The sequence below is a fragment of the Typopeltis vanoorti genome, chromosome 13 (assembly GCF_054136105.1).
Source record: "Typopeltis vanoorti isolate ZY-2024b chromosome 13, IOZ_Tvanoo_1.0, whole genome shotgun sequence".
Lineage (NCBI taxonomy): Eukaryota > Metazoa > Arthropoda > Arachnida > Uropygi > Thelyphonidae > Typopeltis > Typopeltis vanoorti.
This window is the reverse complement of record NC_143561.1, coordinates 63,414,641-63,429,156: the sequence shown is the minus strand read 5'-3', so window position 1 is coordinate 63,429,156 and position 14,516 is coordinate 63,414,641. Positions and strand designations below refer to the sequence as shown.

General features: G+C 37.2%; 1 protein-coding gene across 1 annotated transcript in view; it reads right to left on the bottom strand.

Moving 5' to 3' along the window:
* The window catches only part of LOC150100219 (telomerase protein component 1-like), a 1,179,105-nt gene that overhangs the window by 138,612 nt on the left and 1,025,977 nt on the right, over nucleotides 1-14,516 (bottom strand). The window contains exon 46 of the mRNA XM_090402391.1: nucleotides 7,358-7,642. Within this exon, the coding sequence (XP_090258517.1) occupies nucleotides 7,358-7,642 (285 nt within the window). The remainder of the gene's footprint in view (nucleotides 1-7,357; nucleotides 7,643-14,516) is intronic.

The following is a 14,516-nucleotide window of genomic DNA, read 5'->3' as shown; positions in this document are numbered from 1 at the left end:
AATTATATATTTATTATCAACTCCGTAATATTAACTAATACTTTTGCTAATTTCCATTTTTTGTTGTTAAGATTTATTAATAATTAAATCTGTAATATCCATAAATCAATTTTTAAAATGGGGCATTAGAAAATAATGTTTCTCAAATGGGCAAGGAGGGGGGGGCACAAACCAATAAGGTTGAGAATTACTGCTGCACTGTAAATAAACAAATATAAGAGCGCCTGTTATTACATTTATTAGGTCATATAATTATGTTACAGAGCAGTTATTTTCATCCTTCAGCCAGACTTAGGTTCAAGACCAGTTAATGAAAGAATGATACCTCCTCCTTTGTCTCATTATTTTAAGTGGAAAATAACTGAAGGATGACAATGAGAATTCCTCCCAGGTTGCATGGAATTTAATGAAATTTGGAATTTGGATTCACTATTAAAATTTGTTTTCTCATTTCAACTTGACCACTGGTTAATAAAAGTATAATAACTTCCATAGTGGATAATTTATGATATTTTCCCCCCTTTTTTTTTATGTAAGCAGTAATTCTCTCTCTCCCCTCCCCTATTCTGTCTTTATAGCATTTATCAACATGTGAAGTTTACTTAAAAATAAATATTAGTTACAGTTGAAATTTCAGGAATATCACATTTACAGAGTTCAGGATATGGAACAGTCATTACTAACACAATGTTTGACCATCAAGATGTATAGAGATTCGATTGGGGAGAAGACACAAGAAAAGTCTTTCATCTCTAATATTCATAACTAGTTAAGAAAAGTCTCACTGACTAAATTACTGCTAATAATATAGTCAATGTAAGAAAGGAGTGTAAGAGAGTGTGAATGAGTGGTGATGGAGTGTAAACTTTCTGGAACATAAGAAAGTTTTAAAAAGTATCAAATTGATACGTTTTCAGAGTTGGATTGTAGACTCAGTCTATAGATGAAAGTTTGAAAATAAGAATCAAACCTTGGAGACTCTCAGGCAGACAATGAATTAAATGATTTAGCCAGAGAGTCATGTAGTGAAGTTGTATCAAGGATAGAAAAATGAGAACTTCATGGCAGCTCAGGAAGAGGTAGATATTAAAAAACAAGAAACAGGCTGACAGTTCCTAGCAAGTAAGTCAGTAGGTTCCCCTTAGAAAATATAGAGAAAAATATAAGAAAGCATAGCAACATATAAAAAGAGCTAAATAAAAGTTATGGGAAGAATACAGAACATTCTTTCCATAGTTATGGGAAGAATACAGAACATAAATATCGGGAAAGCGGCAAAATGCTCTGAAGGCCATTGAAAAAAGAAATGAAGGAAAGAGTACTGTAAAAGCTAAAAAAATAAGAGAGAGTTTGGGTGTGTAAGAAGTGCAGCATACTTATGGGTTATAGGATATCAGTGAACGTTAGTGGTAGTGAGTAACAGATCATAGATGTAGTTATGAGAGTAAGTGGAATTGATGGTACGACAGTGGGCAAAAGTGGTGATGAGTTAGTGATGTTGATTGGTAAGACAGCATGCATAGATGATGGAGAGTCAGTGGTAAGTGGTACTAGAGCTGGCAGTGGTGAGCAGTAAGACAACAGACATGCAACCTGTTGATTTAAAAAACTTTTCAACTTTTAGTTGAAAGTTTTAGTTTTCAAGTCAAGTTTTTCAAGTGAAAAACTTTCAACACTATCTATCTCTAATCCAGAGTATTTTAATAATAAGGTGTGACACCTTTTGGTAACTCATATAGGAAAATATGACTTCTCCATTATTTCCATCTTAGTATCACCACCTCTGGATCTGGCTCACACTGATGATACCTCAATAAGGGTCGAAACTAGTCTGGGCAGCAACCCTTCCCTCAATGCATAGTACAGGTAGGCATTCAAAAATCCAGTCATCGATAATCCGGTTCCTTCAGATCTCCGGCATGGATTTCGGAGCGTGCATTTTAAAATTTACCACGTTGGCATGCCACTATTTTCTGTTTCTGTTTATGTTTTGATGGCGCTGTAGTCGATAAGCATTGCGATAACCTGCTTATTCCTTCTCATTTTATCTTTTATTTGCTGCTGTATAGCCCCATTATGGATTCAGCAAAGAAAAGAGGTGGTGTAAAACGTAAACATCGTGTGTTGTCGATCACAGAGAGAGTGGAAGTGCTAAAAAACTCGATAGCAGCGTGTCTGTGTGAACCATTTGTGAAACATACGACATTGACTCTTCAACAGGGTATGATATTAAAAAACAGAAAAAAACTGTTAAGGTTCTTTTCTGACAGTGTATCAAAAAAGCAAATGTTTGTAAGGAAGTCAATGACGGAGGGAAAAAGTTCGGAACCGGACCAAGTTCTCATAACCTGGTTTAATTTTCGTGTAAGTGAAGGTGTGGAAATTTCTGGTGATTTATTAAAGGAACAAGCCAAAATGTTTCATGAAGAGCTGGGATTGCAACACAAGTGTGAATATTCAGAAGGTTGGCTGCATCGTTTCAAGTCGCGACATGGCTTACAGTTTCATGCGGTGTGTGGGGAAAAACGTTCATCCGACAAAGAAGCAGCTAGTGCATATGTGGATGAATTTGCAAAGTTAGTTAGTGATGAACATTTAAGTCCTGAACAAGTGTACAATGCTGACGAGACTGTCTTGTTTTGGAAATGTATGCCAAAAAGAATTCTAACAACTGAGGATGCAGAATCGCCATCCGGGTTTAAAGCTTCGAAGGATCGTGTCACGGTAATGTGCTGCTCTAATGCTGCGGGTACCCATAGATGTAAGTTGCTCGTTATCGGAAAAAGTTTACATCCAAGGGCCTTCAAGAATATGACACGGTTTCCTGTCCATTACCATGCCAACAAGAAAGGATGGGTTACCACTGATATTACATTGGATTGGTTTCAAAACTGTTTTGTTTCTGAGGCTAGGGCTCACTGTAACTCGGTTGGATTAGATCCTAATTGCAAGATACTTCTTATTTTAGACAATTGTTTGGCACATCCAAAAGCCGATCTTCTAGTGAAAGATAATCTTTTTGGTCTACCTCCCACCCAACTGCACATCACTAATTCAACCACAGGACAATGGTATTATATGTTCTATGAAGTGTAAGTATCGATCCCTGTTAATGAGGCACGTAGTGAGTTCAGTTAATTCAGGCACCCCAGTACAGAAGTTCATAAAAGAATTCAGCATTAAGGATGCAGTGTACTGTGTTGCCAATTGTGTGGAAGTCTGTGAAAACATCAACACTGAAAAATGGATGGCATAAATTGTGGCCAAGTTTAATGTTTACTTCTCATTCTAACGAAGACACTGAAAATAATATTTCAGGGTTTAGGGTTCCCAAAGAAAAGCAGCTTATACAGGAACTTCTTGCTTATGTTAAAGATGTAACTAATCCTGATGCCAAGGAGCTTTCATCAAGGATAAATGAAGATGTTTTAATGAAATGGATGAATGTCGATAAGGTGCCTACAGTTCATCATTACACTGATTCTGAAATTGTAGATATGGTTAAAAGTCTGGAGAGAAATGCCTCTACAGGTAGTGATGAAGATGAAAGCAGTGACGAAAATGAGGAAGGCGTGAGAGAAAGAATCTCTATTGACAGGTTAATTACGTTCACAACTGAACTGCTGGCTGGACTAGAGCAACGAAATTTTGTAAGTGAACAAGAAATCATGAATGTTTACTTGCTCCAAGATAAACTTATTAGAGAAAGACCCAAATATATGAAGCAGCAGACACTGCACGATATATTCAAGAAAATAGCTAGGAAGCAGGAAGAAGCAGCAGTGCTGTCCACACTTGATAATCCACTGCCATTAACTTCAAGTCAACGTGCTGTCACCACCATCAACATTTTATTAATTAAAATTCTGAGGAACTATTTTATTCAGTTGAACTAAAATTATGTAGAACCATTATATTTAGTTGGTGAACATTAAAATTTCATAAGTTTTTCATTTAGTGTTTAATTTTCTTTCTTTAAAGGATTGTACAGGTAGTCATTTTCTGTTAAAAATATACAGCATATATAACCATCCGAAATCCGGCACCCTTCAGGTCCAGAGGTTGCCTGATTTTTGAATACCTACCTGTATTATGCATGTCTGCAAGGAGACGTGCTTTGCATTATGGTATACTAAGGCAAGTGATGAGAAGTTATACCACCTGTGCCACGAGTTGCCCCAGTGTCCTGAAAAATACTTCAGGTGCAAACTTTGTTTGCTTACACTTGGATAATGGATTAAACCAAGTATATAATTTCTTGGTATCTTTAATAAATAAGACATGCAAGCTAGTGAAAATGTGATTTGCATAAATGGCACTGAAAAACTAATTCAACATATGAAAGCAGAGTTGGCAAAGATGAGGCAAGAGATTAAACATATGCGGAATGACTTGATGAGAATTACAGAAAAATTAGAGAAATTGACAGACTATATTTAGTAACAAGAGCATATTAGAAATGAAGTTATTTAGGAAGGAAATTTATTATATTAGCATTCAGAATTGTGTGAATAGAGCTAATCTGACATGGTGGTCACTTAAATAGAGTGGTAGAGGAGTATCTAGCAGAACTGCTGTGTGTGTGTGAAGTCAAGGTGGAGGGAAGAAAAAGACCCTGAGAAAGACCAAGATCTAGGTGAATGGATGCAGTTAGGACTTACTAAGAAGACTGAATATAAGATCTGACAATATTGGAGATCTGCTGATAACATTAATATGAAGAAATTATTGAAGGAAAGTGAATAATAAATAAATACAGAAATTTGATTGTGATGAACACATAGTACCTCTCAAGGATTTATTAATGCTCTCATAATAAACTTTATGCAACAAGTCATACTTATTAAAGATGACTTTCAGTGCATTATCACATCAAACATATTTAAGCATAGCAGTAAACTCAAGGGCTCACTTCAGTGAGTATGGGCATGGCAAACCCGAGGTACCAGATGCTGGAGTGGGAAAGATGAACCAGGAAGGAGAGAGGGTTGTGAACTTTGCAGTAGCGTTTGATCTGAAAATTGTGAACTCATTTTTCTACAAGAGGGAAGAACATTTGATAACGTGGTAACAACAGTTCACAAATTGACTACATTTTGACTAGAAGAAAACATCTTAAGGTTGTGACAAATTGTAAAGTAATTCCAACAGTTCAAGTGGCACAGCAACACCGACTGCTGTGTGCAGTCTTTACAATAAGATCGAAGATAAGAACCTCTGGAAGCCATGGGATGAAGACAATTAAGTGGTTTCACTTAAAAGAAGAGAGTGTGAGGAATTGTTTTAGAGAGAGGGTGGTAGAAAGGATTTCAGATGGACTGGAAAGTGTACAAGATTGGTGGAAACATAATTCAAAAGTAACCTGAGCTGTGCAATCAAGGTGCTCGGTGAGATATCTGGAAAGATTAGAGAGCAGAAGGAGGGTTGGTGGTGGAATAATAATGTACAAGTGGCAGTGACAGCTAAGAGGAAGGCAAAGCAGAAGTGGGATGAGTCAAGAGTGGAAGAGGACAGAGAGGTGTATAGAGAGAGAAAGCAAGAAGCCAAGAAAGTTGTGGTACAGGCAAAGGCCATGGCATATCAAGATCTGTATGATCAATTAGAAACAAAGAAAGGACAGAGAAAAATTTGCCAACTAACAAAATGTAGAAATAAAGCAGCAAAGGACATCTTACATGTGAGGCAGATCAAAGATGCTGAAGGAAGAGTATTATGGAGGGATGTGGACATAAGAAACAGATGGAGAATATACTTTGAGGGACTTTTGAATGAGGAAAATGCAAGGACTCACAGAGAAGATGGGCAGCCTTCTGAGGGGATAGTGCAGAACATCAGTAGAGTGGAAGTGACGGAAGCCATGAAGAGGATGAGGAATGGAAAAGCGGTGTGCCCCGACAGGATTCCAGTGGAGGCATGGAAGGCACTGAGGGAAGAGGGAATTGACCTGTTGTGGGACTGTGGGACCTGTTCATGAAAGTTTGCCAACAGGAAAATATACCCGAGGAATGGAGGGAGAGTACTCTTGTCCCCATCTACAAGGGTAAAGGGGATGCAAAAGACTGTAAAAATTACAGAGGAATAACGTTGATGTCCCACACAATGAAAATCTTAGAAAGGGTTCTTGATGGAAGATTGAGAAAGGAGGTGGAGATTGCAAAGGAACAATTTGGCTTCATGCCTGGTAGATCAACAACAGATGATATTTTGGGTTACGTCAGATGATGGAAAAGTTTCGAGAGAAACAACGGGAGCTACATCTGGCATTTATTGATCTGGAGAAAGCATATGATAGAGTGCCAAGGCAAGAAGTCTGGAGGTGTCTGAGGGAGAAGAAGGTTCTGGAGAAATAAGTCAAGTTGGTGCAGGAGATGTACAGAAATGTGAAGACAAGTGTTCGGATCTGTCTGGAATAGACAAAAAGTTTTCAAGTAACAGTTGGCTTGCATCAAGGGTCAGCATTAAGTCCATTTCTGTTTAATATTGTGATAGAGAAGATGCACCTTGGACAATGTTGTATGCAGATGACATCTTGTTGTGTGCAGATTCAAGAGAAGAAGAAGCGGGAAAACTAAACTGGAAAGATGGAGAAAAGTACTGGAAGAGAGAGGTATGAGACTGAGCAGAAGTAAGACAGAATATATGTGTTGCACAGTGGGCGGCGGCCAGGAGACAGATCTGGAGCTGGAAGGAAATGCCATCAGGAAGGTGAGGGACTTTAGATACTTAGGTTCAACAGTGGAAGAAGATGGAGGCGCTGAGAAGGAAGTGGGATGCAAGATACAAGCGGGTTGGAGGAACTGGAGGGAGATGGCCGGAGTGTTATGCGATAAGAGGGTGCCGATCAATCTGAACGGCAAAATCTATAGGACAGTAGTGAGGCCAGCTATGACGTATGCTATAGAAACTGTGGCCCTGAGGAAAATAACATCAGGGATGGAAGTAGCAGAGATGAGAATGCTTAGGTGGATGTGCGGTGTGACCAGAAAGGATTGTCTGAGAAATGACTATGTGAGGGGAACAGTGAAAGTTATTAATTTAGGAGCGAAGATATAGGAGGCAAGGTTGAGATGGTTTGGTCATGTGATGAGGAGGGAGGATGAATGTGTGGGAAGAAGGGTCATGCAGATGGATGTGCAAGGAAGGAGGAAGCGTGGGCAGCCAAAGAAGAGATGGAGGGAGCTGGTAGAAGAGGACTTGAGGATGAAGAACTTGGATGTGGTGACAGCCCTAGACAGGAGGATGTGGAGGAGACTCATCATCATCAACAGTGACCCCACTTAAGTGGGAGAAGCTGCAGAAGAAGAAGAAGTAAACTAACTCAGTTGCTCTTTATCATAAATTTTTTTTGCTTAAATACCTCTGTATGACCAAGATATCTTAGGTCTCCTTGTCCTTCACTAGAAATCTCCCATACTGTCAGATGACCATGAGTATCACCAGAAAAGAATAATTTTCCTGAAGAATCTATTTGCACAGCTGAAATTTTTCCAGTGTGATATAATTGCTGCTTATTAGTCATTCTAGAAGGGTTCCAAAAGCACACAGATCCATCCAATGAACTGGAAATAAGTGAACCATCTTTGGTAACACAAGCAGCCAGAACTGAACCTGAATGACCCTTGAGAGTGCTCACTTGGTCTTTCTAAAATAAATAAATAAATAAACTGTTAACAGTAGTCATTTTTATATGTAGTCAACATAGAATACAGTCAATTAAATGGTCTATTTATTAGAATATACTATGATGATGACTCAAAATTACATAACAGTTGCACACTATAATTATTAGATTCATCTCATTTATCATGCTTAAATTTATGCTATTTTAATTCAAAATATGGTATAATATTGAGTGCAGTATTATTTTAAAAATTTCTCCAAAACAAAATAAAATATCTTCTGTAAAGAAGATATTTTATTTTGGTGTTTACTGATAATATGTAAAATAGTGCTTGATGTATTAGTTACAATATTTCAATTACATTTTGGTAGAAAAAGGTTAAAAGAAAAACATTCTTGCAAGAGATCATGACAATGAGTAATGCAATGGCATAAAGGCCAGTAATTAATTCCTTAAATTATTCAAATACTTCGCTGATTTAAAAACCATACCTACATCTAGAATGATGAATAATATCAATTCCTGAAGCATTCTGAAGATATACAACTGTAATGGATATGTCATGCAATAATAAAAATAATAATATACATATAAACACAGACAGACAGACAGACAGACAGACAAACACACACACACACACACACACACACACACACACACACACTGAAAAATAAAATAAAACAAAAACAGGTGAGATTCTAAATAACCATCACAAGATGTTATAATCAGGAAATAGTGACTAGGGAAAGAAAGGAGTAGCTATGCTATTCAACAATAAACATGAAGATAAGCTTCTTGAATGCCAAGCAATATCTAGCAGAATGATGTGGGTAAACATCAAAATGGAGAATTGGAGAATGAGTCTTATATGTATGGTCCCATAGAAAGTTCTATTAAGGCAAAATTGGAAGGAATTTTTGAGTCAGAGAAGGTAGCAGACACAAAGAAAAAAAGAAAGAAAAGAAAAGAAAACTTGGTTTTTGTTGGGGATTTTAACAGTAGAGTAGGAAATGAATGCCACACATACATAAATGTTTTGGGAAAATATGGAGAAAAGAGCAAAGATAAATAACAATGGCACCTACTGGATTTCTGTTTAAGACATGGACCAGTCATTACTAATACCAGGTTCCTGCAAAACGCAATGCACAAATTCAATTGTTAATAGAGCCCTTCACAATGGTTCAGGATGAATATATGATGGATATGAATGATGGAAGTGATCATCATTTACTTATGAGCAGGAAAATCTGAATATCATATTTGAAAAGAAAATTGTATAAGAAATTTTAAAAAGAATCAAAGTTGAGATGATTTCACAGATCAACTATAGACTCAAATGTACAAATATTATTCAATAAAAAATGAGAGTTACAAGTTAAGAATCAAATCCCATGAGACTCACTGGCAAACTCTGAAGAAAACATTGATTGATTCAGCTAGGGAAGCATATAGTGAAGTTGTCTGTAAGTATAGAAAAACAGAATGCTACAGTGGACTCAGGTAGTTAAAGAGACAGTCAAGGAAAAGAAGAAAGCATACTGATTAATGACATATCACCATGTGTCATAAGGAAATATTCAGGGAATGAGCATAAGCATAGGCCTACCTGTTTAACAAGTCTTGCAATAGCATAAGTATCAAAGGAGTGGATGGAAGACAAAATTGTTCCACTTCACAAATGGTAATAAGGCTAAGGCTAAAAAATTTTAGGCCAATCTGTATATATGAAGTTGTAATTAAGGTGATGAAGAGGTTGGTGAGAGCTAGAATAAAGAAGTGTGTGGATAATAGCAGTATTCTCTGTGCTTGTCAGCATTGGTTTGTTAAAAGAAGGTCATGTTTTACTAGCTTACTTAAGTACTATAACAAGGCGATGAACGTATTTGGACAAGGGAGATGCACATACAGTGCTATATTTAGATTTTGCAAAGACTTTTGATAGATCGTCACACCACACTTTGGTAACTAAATTGGAGTAGATAAGACTAGATGCTAGATTAGTCAATTTGATAGGCGACTGGCTCTCAGATAGGAATCAGCAAGTTGTATATTGGAGTGTAGTGTGCTGCAGAGATATCTCTTTTAGCTATTGCTATCTATTATTTTTCCTGATTTCCTTGGAGTCACAAGACTCATTGTAGGAGTTCAGCACTAGTCAACATAAAAGTCTATCATACCATTCCTTAAACTCATCCACAGTCTGCATGTTCACCACCCTCTAAAGCAATGCATTCCATGTTTCAATCATTCTCCATGCAAAAAACTTACTTCTTACCCTTTTACTCACTATTGTAACTTCAAGGGATGTCCCCCCCTTGTCCTTTTTCATTTCCCTTGTCTTACCATATGAAAAATCTCCTCAGTGTTAACAAGATAATAACCCTTCAATAGCTTAAATGTCTCGATCATATTCCCCCCCCCCCCTTTGCCTTCTACTCACCAAATACTGGAGTCTGCACATGCCCTCAGTCTATCCTCATAATCAACGTTGTACAGCCCCGATATCATTTTGTTATCAATCTCTGTACTTTCGCCAAGGTTACTTCATCCCCCCCCCCTTCAAATCCTGATGGCCATATCTGAGCACAGAAATCCAAATACCATCTGATCAAAGATTTATACAATACAACTGGCACACTTTTAATCTCTCACGGTCAATGTTCTCCTTAACTTTGCCACAATTCTCTGAGATGCCTTTACAACTTCTGAAATATGTTCTTGGAACTCCAAATCTCCATTTACAATCACCCAAAGATTCCTTGCTTCCTACACTTCTTCCAGTATAACTTCAATGCATGAGCATGAAGCATCCCATCTGTGGATTCTATATTTTAAAACCTTATATTTAATTGCATTAAACCAGTGGTTCCCACCTTATTTTAATAGCAGAACCCTATTCATTTTGATAAAACATTTTGGTATCTTGACAATTTTTGCTGATTATAAATAAAACAACAAATCAAAGAATCAAAAATAATTTATTGAAAATCCATAAACAAAAACAAAAAAAAAACCACCAGATTAATAATGGAAATGCAAATATTATTAATTCAAACTTGTGATTAATGTGAAGAATTAAACATATTTTTTTTCTTTCAATATTCTTCCAAAATTTGGTTTAATTGTGGACAGCTGAATTCTAATACCAGCAGTGGCATCCAACTTACCTCTGTATTTTGTTTTTGTCAGAGTCTTCTTCTTCTTTTGCTATGCCTTATCCCATGTTAAACGGGGTCGGCATTCACATCTTTAATCTTCTTCTTCCAGATTCTCCGGTCCAGGCATCTTCCCGACTCCATCCTTTCTCCCTAAGATCCTCTGCCACCTTATCCCTCCATCTGAGTTTGGGCCTACCTCTTTTTCCTCCTTCCCTCCACCTTCATGTGCTCCACTCGTTTACCAACATACTCTTCACTCCTCCTCTCTACATGACTGAACCAGCTCAGCCTGCTTTCTTGTACCTTCTTACTGATCGGTCCCACCTTGATCGTCCTTCTGATGTAGTCATTCCTTATCCTGTCCTTCTTTGTCACACCACTCATCCATCTCAACATCAGCATCTCCGCCACCTCCATCTTCCTCTCCTGTGCCTTTGTTATAGGCCACGTCTCTGCATCATGGAGCATCGCTAGCCTCCACCATTTTATACAGCTTTCCTTTCATCTTGCAACTCACTCTCTTGTCACACAGGACCCCGCTCATCTTTCTCCAGTTCATCCAGCTGCATATTGTTCGGTGCTGTATTTCCTCATCCAGGTCACCGTTCCTCTTGATGACCGATCCAAGGTACTTGAATTTCTTCCCTGAAGTTAACCTTTCACCCTGGAGTCATATGATCATATCCTCGTCACTCCCCATTGACATATATTCAGTCTTTACCCGGTTAATTTTCATGCCTCTCTCCTCCAATACCTTTCTCCACTCTTCCAGGAGTCTTTTCAAGCTTCTCTCGGGATGATTCGCAGAGAACAATATCATCGGCAAACATCATGTTCCTTGGCGCCTCCTCCTTGACGTCCTCCACTAGTACATCCATGTACTAGTGGAGGACAAATATGTGGTACTAAAAGGCAACAAACAACGAATTGCCTTTTTTTAATAAATTTGGATATTATTCTTTTAAGTCACACCAAAACTCGTTTAATGAAATTTCATTAAATTTAATTTTTATTTGGCTGTGCGATGTCAGATCGATGAGATTTTCATATTCTGAAGTAGACAGTTCCTCTGGTCTTTCTTTAATACTGAAAGGATTGAAAGCCCATTAGTTATTGTCATCTTTTAGTAGAGGAAAGTATTCATTTAATGCCACATTTATTGATTTTTAGATGATAAATAATTTCTTTTCAAATTTTTTCATGAATTTCACAATTCAATTCCTGAAGAAAAATCATTTAAAGTTGAAAATAGGTCCATATTATTTTATTCATCCAGTATTGTAACATCCCTCATCCAGTATTTTAACTTTCGTAATAATAATAGTAATTTATCTTTTGTATTGAAAATATTTACACTTTTTTCTTGAAAGTAAAGAGAAATATCATAAAATTTGTGAATATATCTCCCAGGTAAGCAATTTCACTCAACCATGAAACGTTTCTAAAACAATCTGCTAATAGAAATTTGTCATTGTGTAAGACTATGGCAAACTCATCTCATAATTCAAACAATCTGACAAGAACTCTTCCAAGTGACAGCCATATAATATTAGTATGTATCAGCAAAGATGTACCTTGGCTGCCCATATCTTCACATACAATTTTGAATAATCTTGTTTTTAACGTTTGTGTTTTCACAAAGTTAATAATTTTCACTGCTTCATTAAGGTAGACAAATAAATAGGGATTTCAGTTTAATGATTAAACTTATATCTCCACTTACTTGGCCACCTTTACAGCATATTCAAATCTTCATGAAGAGCCAAAACATCAGCCCCTATTACTAACAACCCTCTTAAGCTTCACATCATCTACAAACAACTGAATATCTTCCTTGTGACAATATCATTGACATAAAGACTGAACAGCAATGGTCTCATGACTGAACCCTGTGGAACTCTACATCTAACCCTACTACTCTATGATACCAATATACAACTCTCTGATATCTATCAGAGAGCCAATCACCAATCCAATAACTTGATATCCAAATTCAAATGATGCAACTTTGAAATCAACTTATGTTGCACTATGTCAAATGTCTTGGAAAAAAAAAAAATGACAGAACAGACAAAGAAAAACCAAAAAACTTTATCTTCTTCTTTTGAGGTATACAATCTGTCATTGCTGTCAACAATTTTTTTCTTAAGTATCTTCGAGGCACTAACGATCCCTCTTCCTTTAAATTCTTTCATTCATTGTACTGCTACAAGCTGGTTTCTAAGTCTATGATAGTTGCTTTCCTTATAATTCCACATAAATTCTTTGTTTTGATACTTCCACATGTCTATTCATCCTCCAAGGCAGGACTACATGTCACTCACCAACGGAGGGCAAGTATGTCATCTCAGTCATAATCAGATCCTCTAATGCTATGATCAAATCCAGAACTCTCAATCTTTGTGTCCTCTTTAAATCATGCTGACCAAGACAGTTGTCCACAAGAAATCCAAAAATTGAGTTCCCATATTACTGCATGCTGTCTCCTCTGCCCAGTTTACATCACTATAGTTGAAGTCCATATAACGAACACCTGCTTTGTGCTAGCCAAACTAATTTGCCTAAACATTTCCTGCTCATCACCATCTATATTTCCTGGTCTGAAGCAAAATCCCACTAAATCTCTAAATGCCATTTGTGTTATTTCCACTGAGATTCTCCAATCTGAGCATGCACAATCATCTCTTATCATGAGTAACACTCCACCACCACCATATCTACCTTCTCTATCCTGCCCAAATATGCTATACATTTCAATTTCTATTCCTGTTAGAATATCCTCCTCCATTAACCAAATTTCACTGATATCAACAACCCTCAGAGAAACTGAGTTAGTCAATGTCACAAACACATTCCTTTTATTCCTAATGCTCTAGCATTTGTATACAGAAAAATCAGTGTACTGCTAGTATTCTTATAGCCATAATTACTCCCCACATACTCTTCTTTGATCTGTAATACAGTGTTTAATGAAATTTGTATGGGTTTAACTAGAGATATACAACTATTTTCATATGATGCAAAACTGGAGAGTGATGAGGAATCATGCAGATATTTGGCCTTATACACGAGTTGAGAAGATTGTATGAGTAGACAAGTGTGTGGAACTATCTGTTCATTGCAAAGGTTGTGAAATTATTATTATTATTACCCTAAGACCCCATGGAGTCAAAGATTCATCTAGGAGGTCCATTTGTCATACACACTCAAATTCTCTGCAGGCACCACCCTATCAGGCAAGGTATTCCAATCATTCACAACTCTGCATGAAAAAAACTTGCTTCTCACTCCCCTGCTCACACCCTCCTTATACAGTCCAGGGATACCTTTTGGTTCTCCCCTGATCTCCCACTGTTCTCTATAAAACTTTTTCAACACTGATCTTATAACAACCCTTTACTAGCTTATAGGTCTATGTCATATCACCCCCCCCCCTCTTTCCTTCTATCCACTAGACTCTGCAAATTGCATCTTCTCAACCTTTCTTCATATTTGACATTCCAGAGGTCAGAAACCACCTCAGTCAGTTGCCTCTGGACCCTTTCCGACATCTCTTCAACCTTATGAAACCAGGTGACTAAATCTGGGCACAGTAGTCCATATGTGGCCTAATTAGAGCCTTATACAAATTCTACAAATCACTGTCCTCTGCATTATTCACAGAATTCACTGTGTTCTCCTCACAATTTAGGCAATGTGTCCCTAAATTTTAGATCCTTATCCACTATCATCCC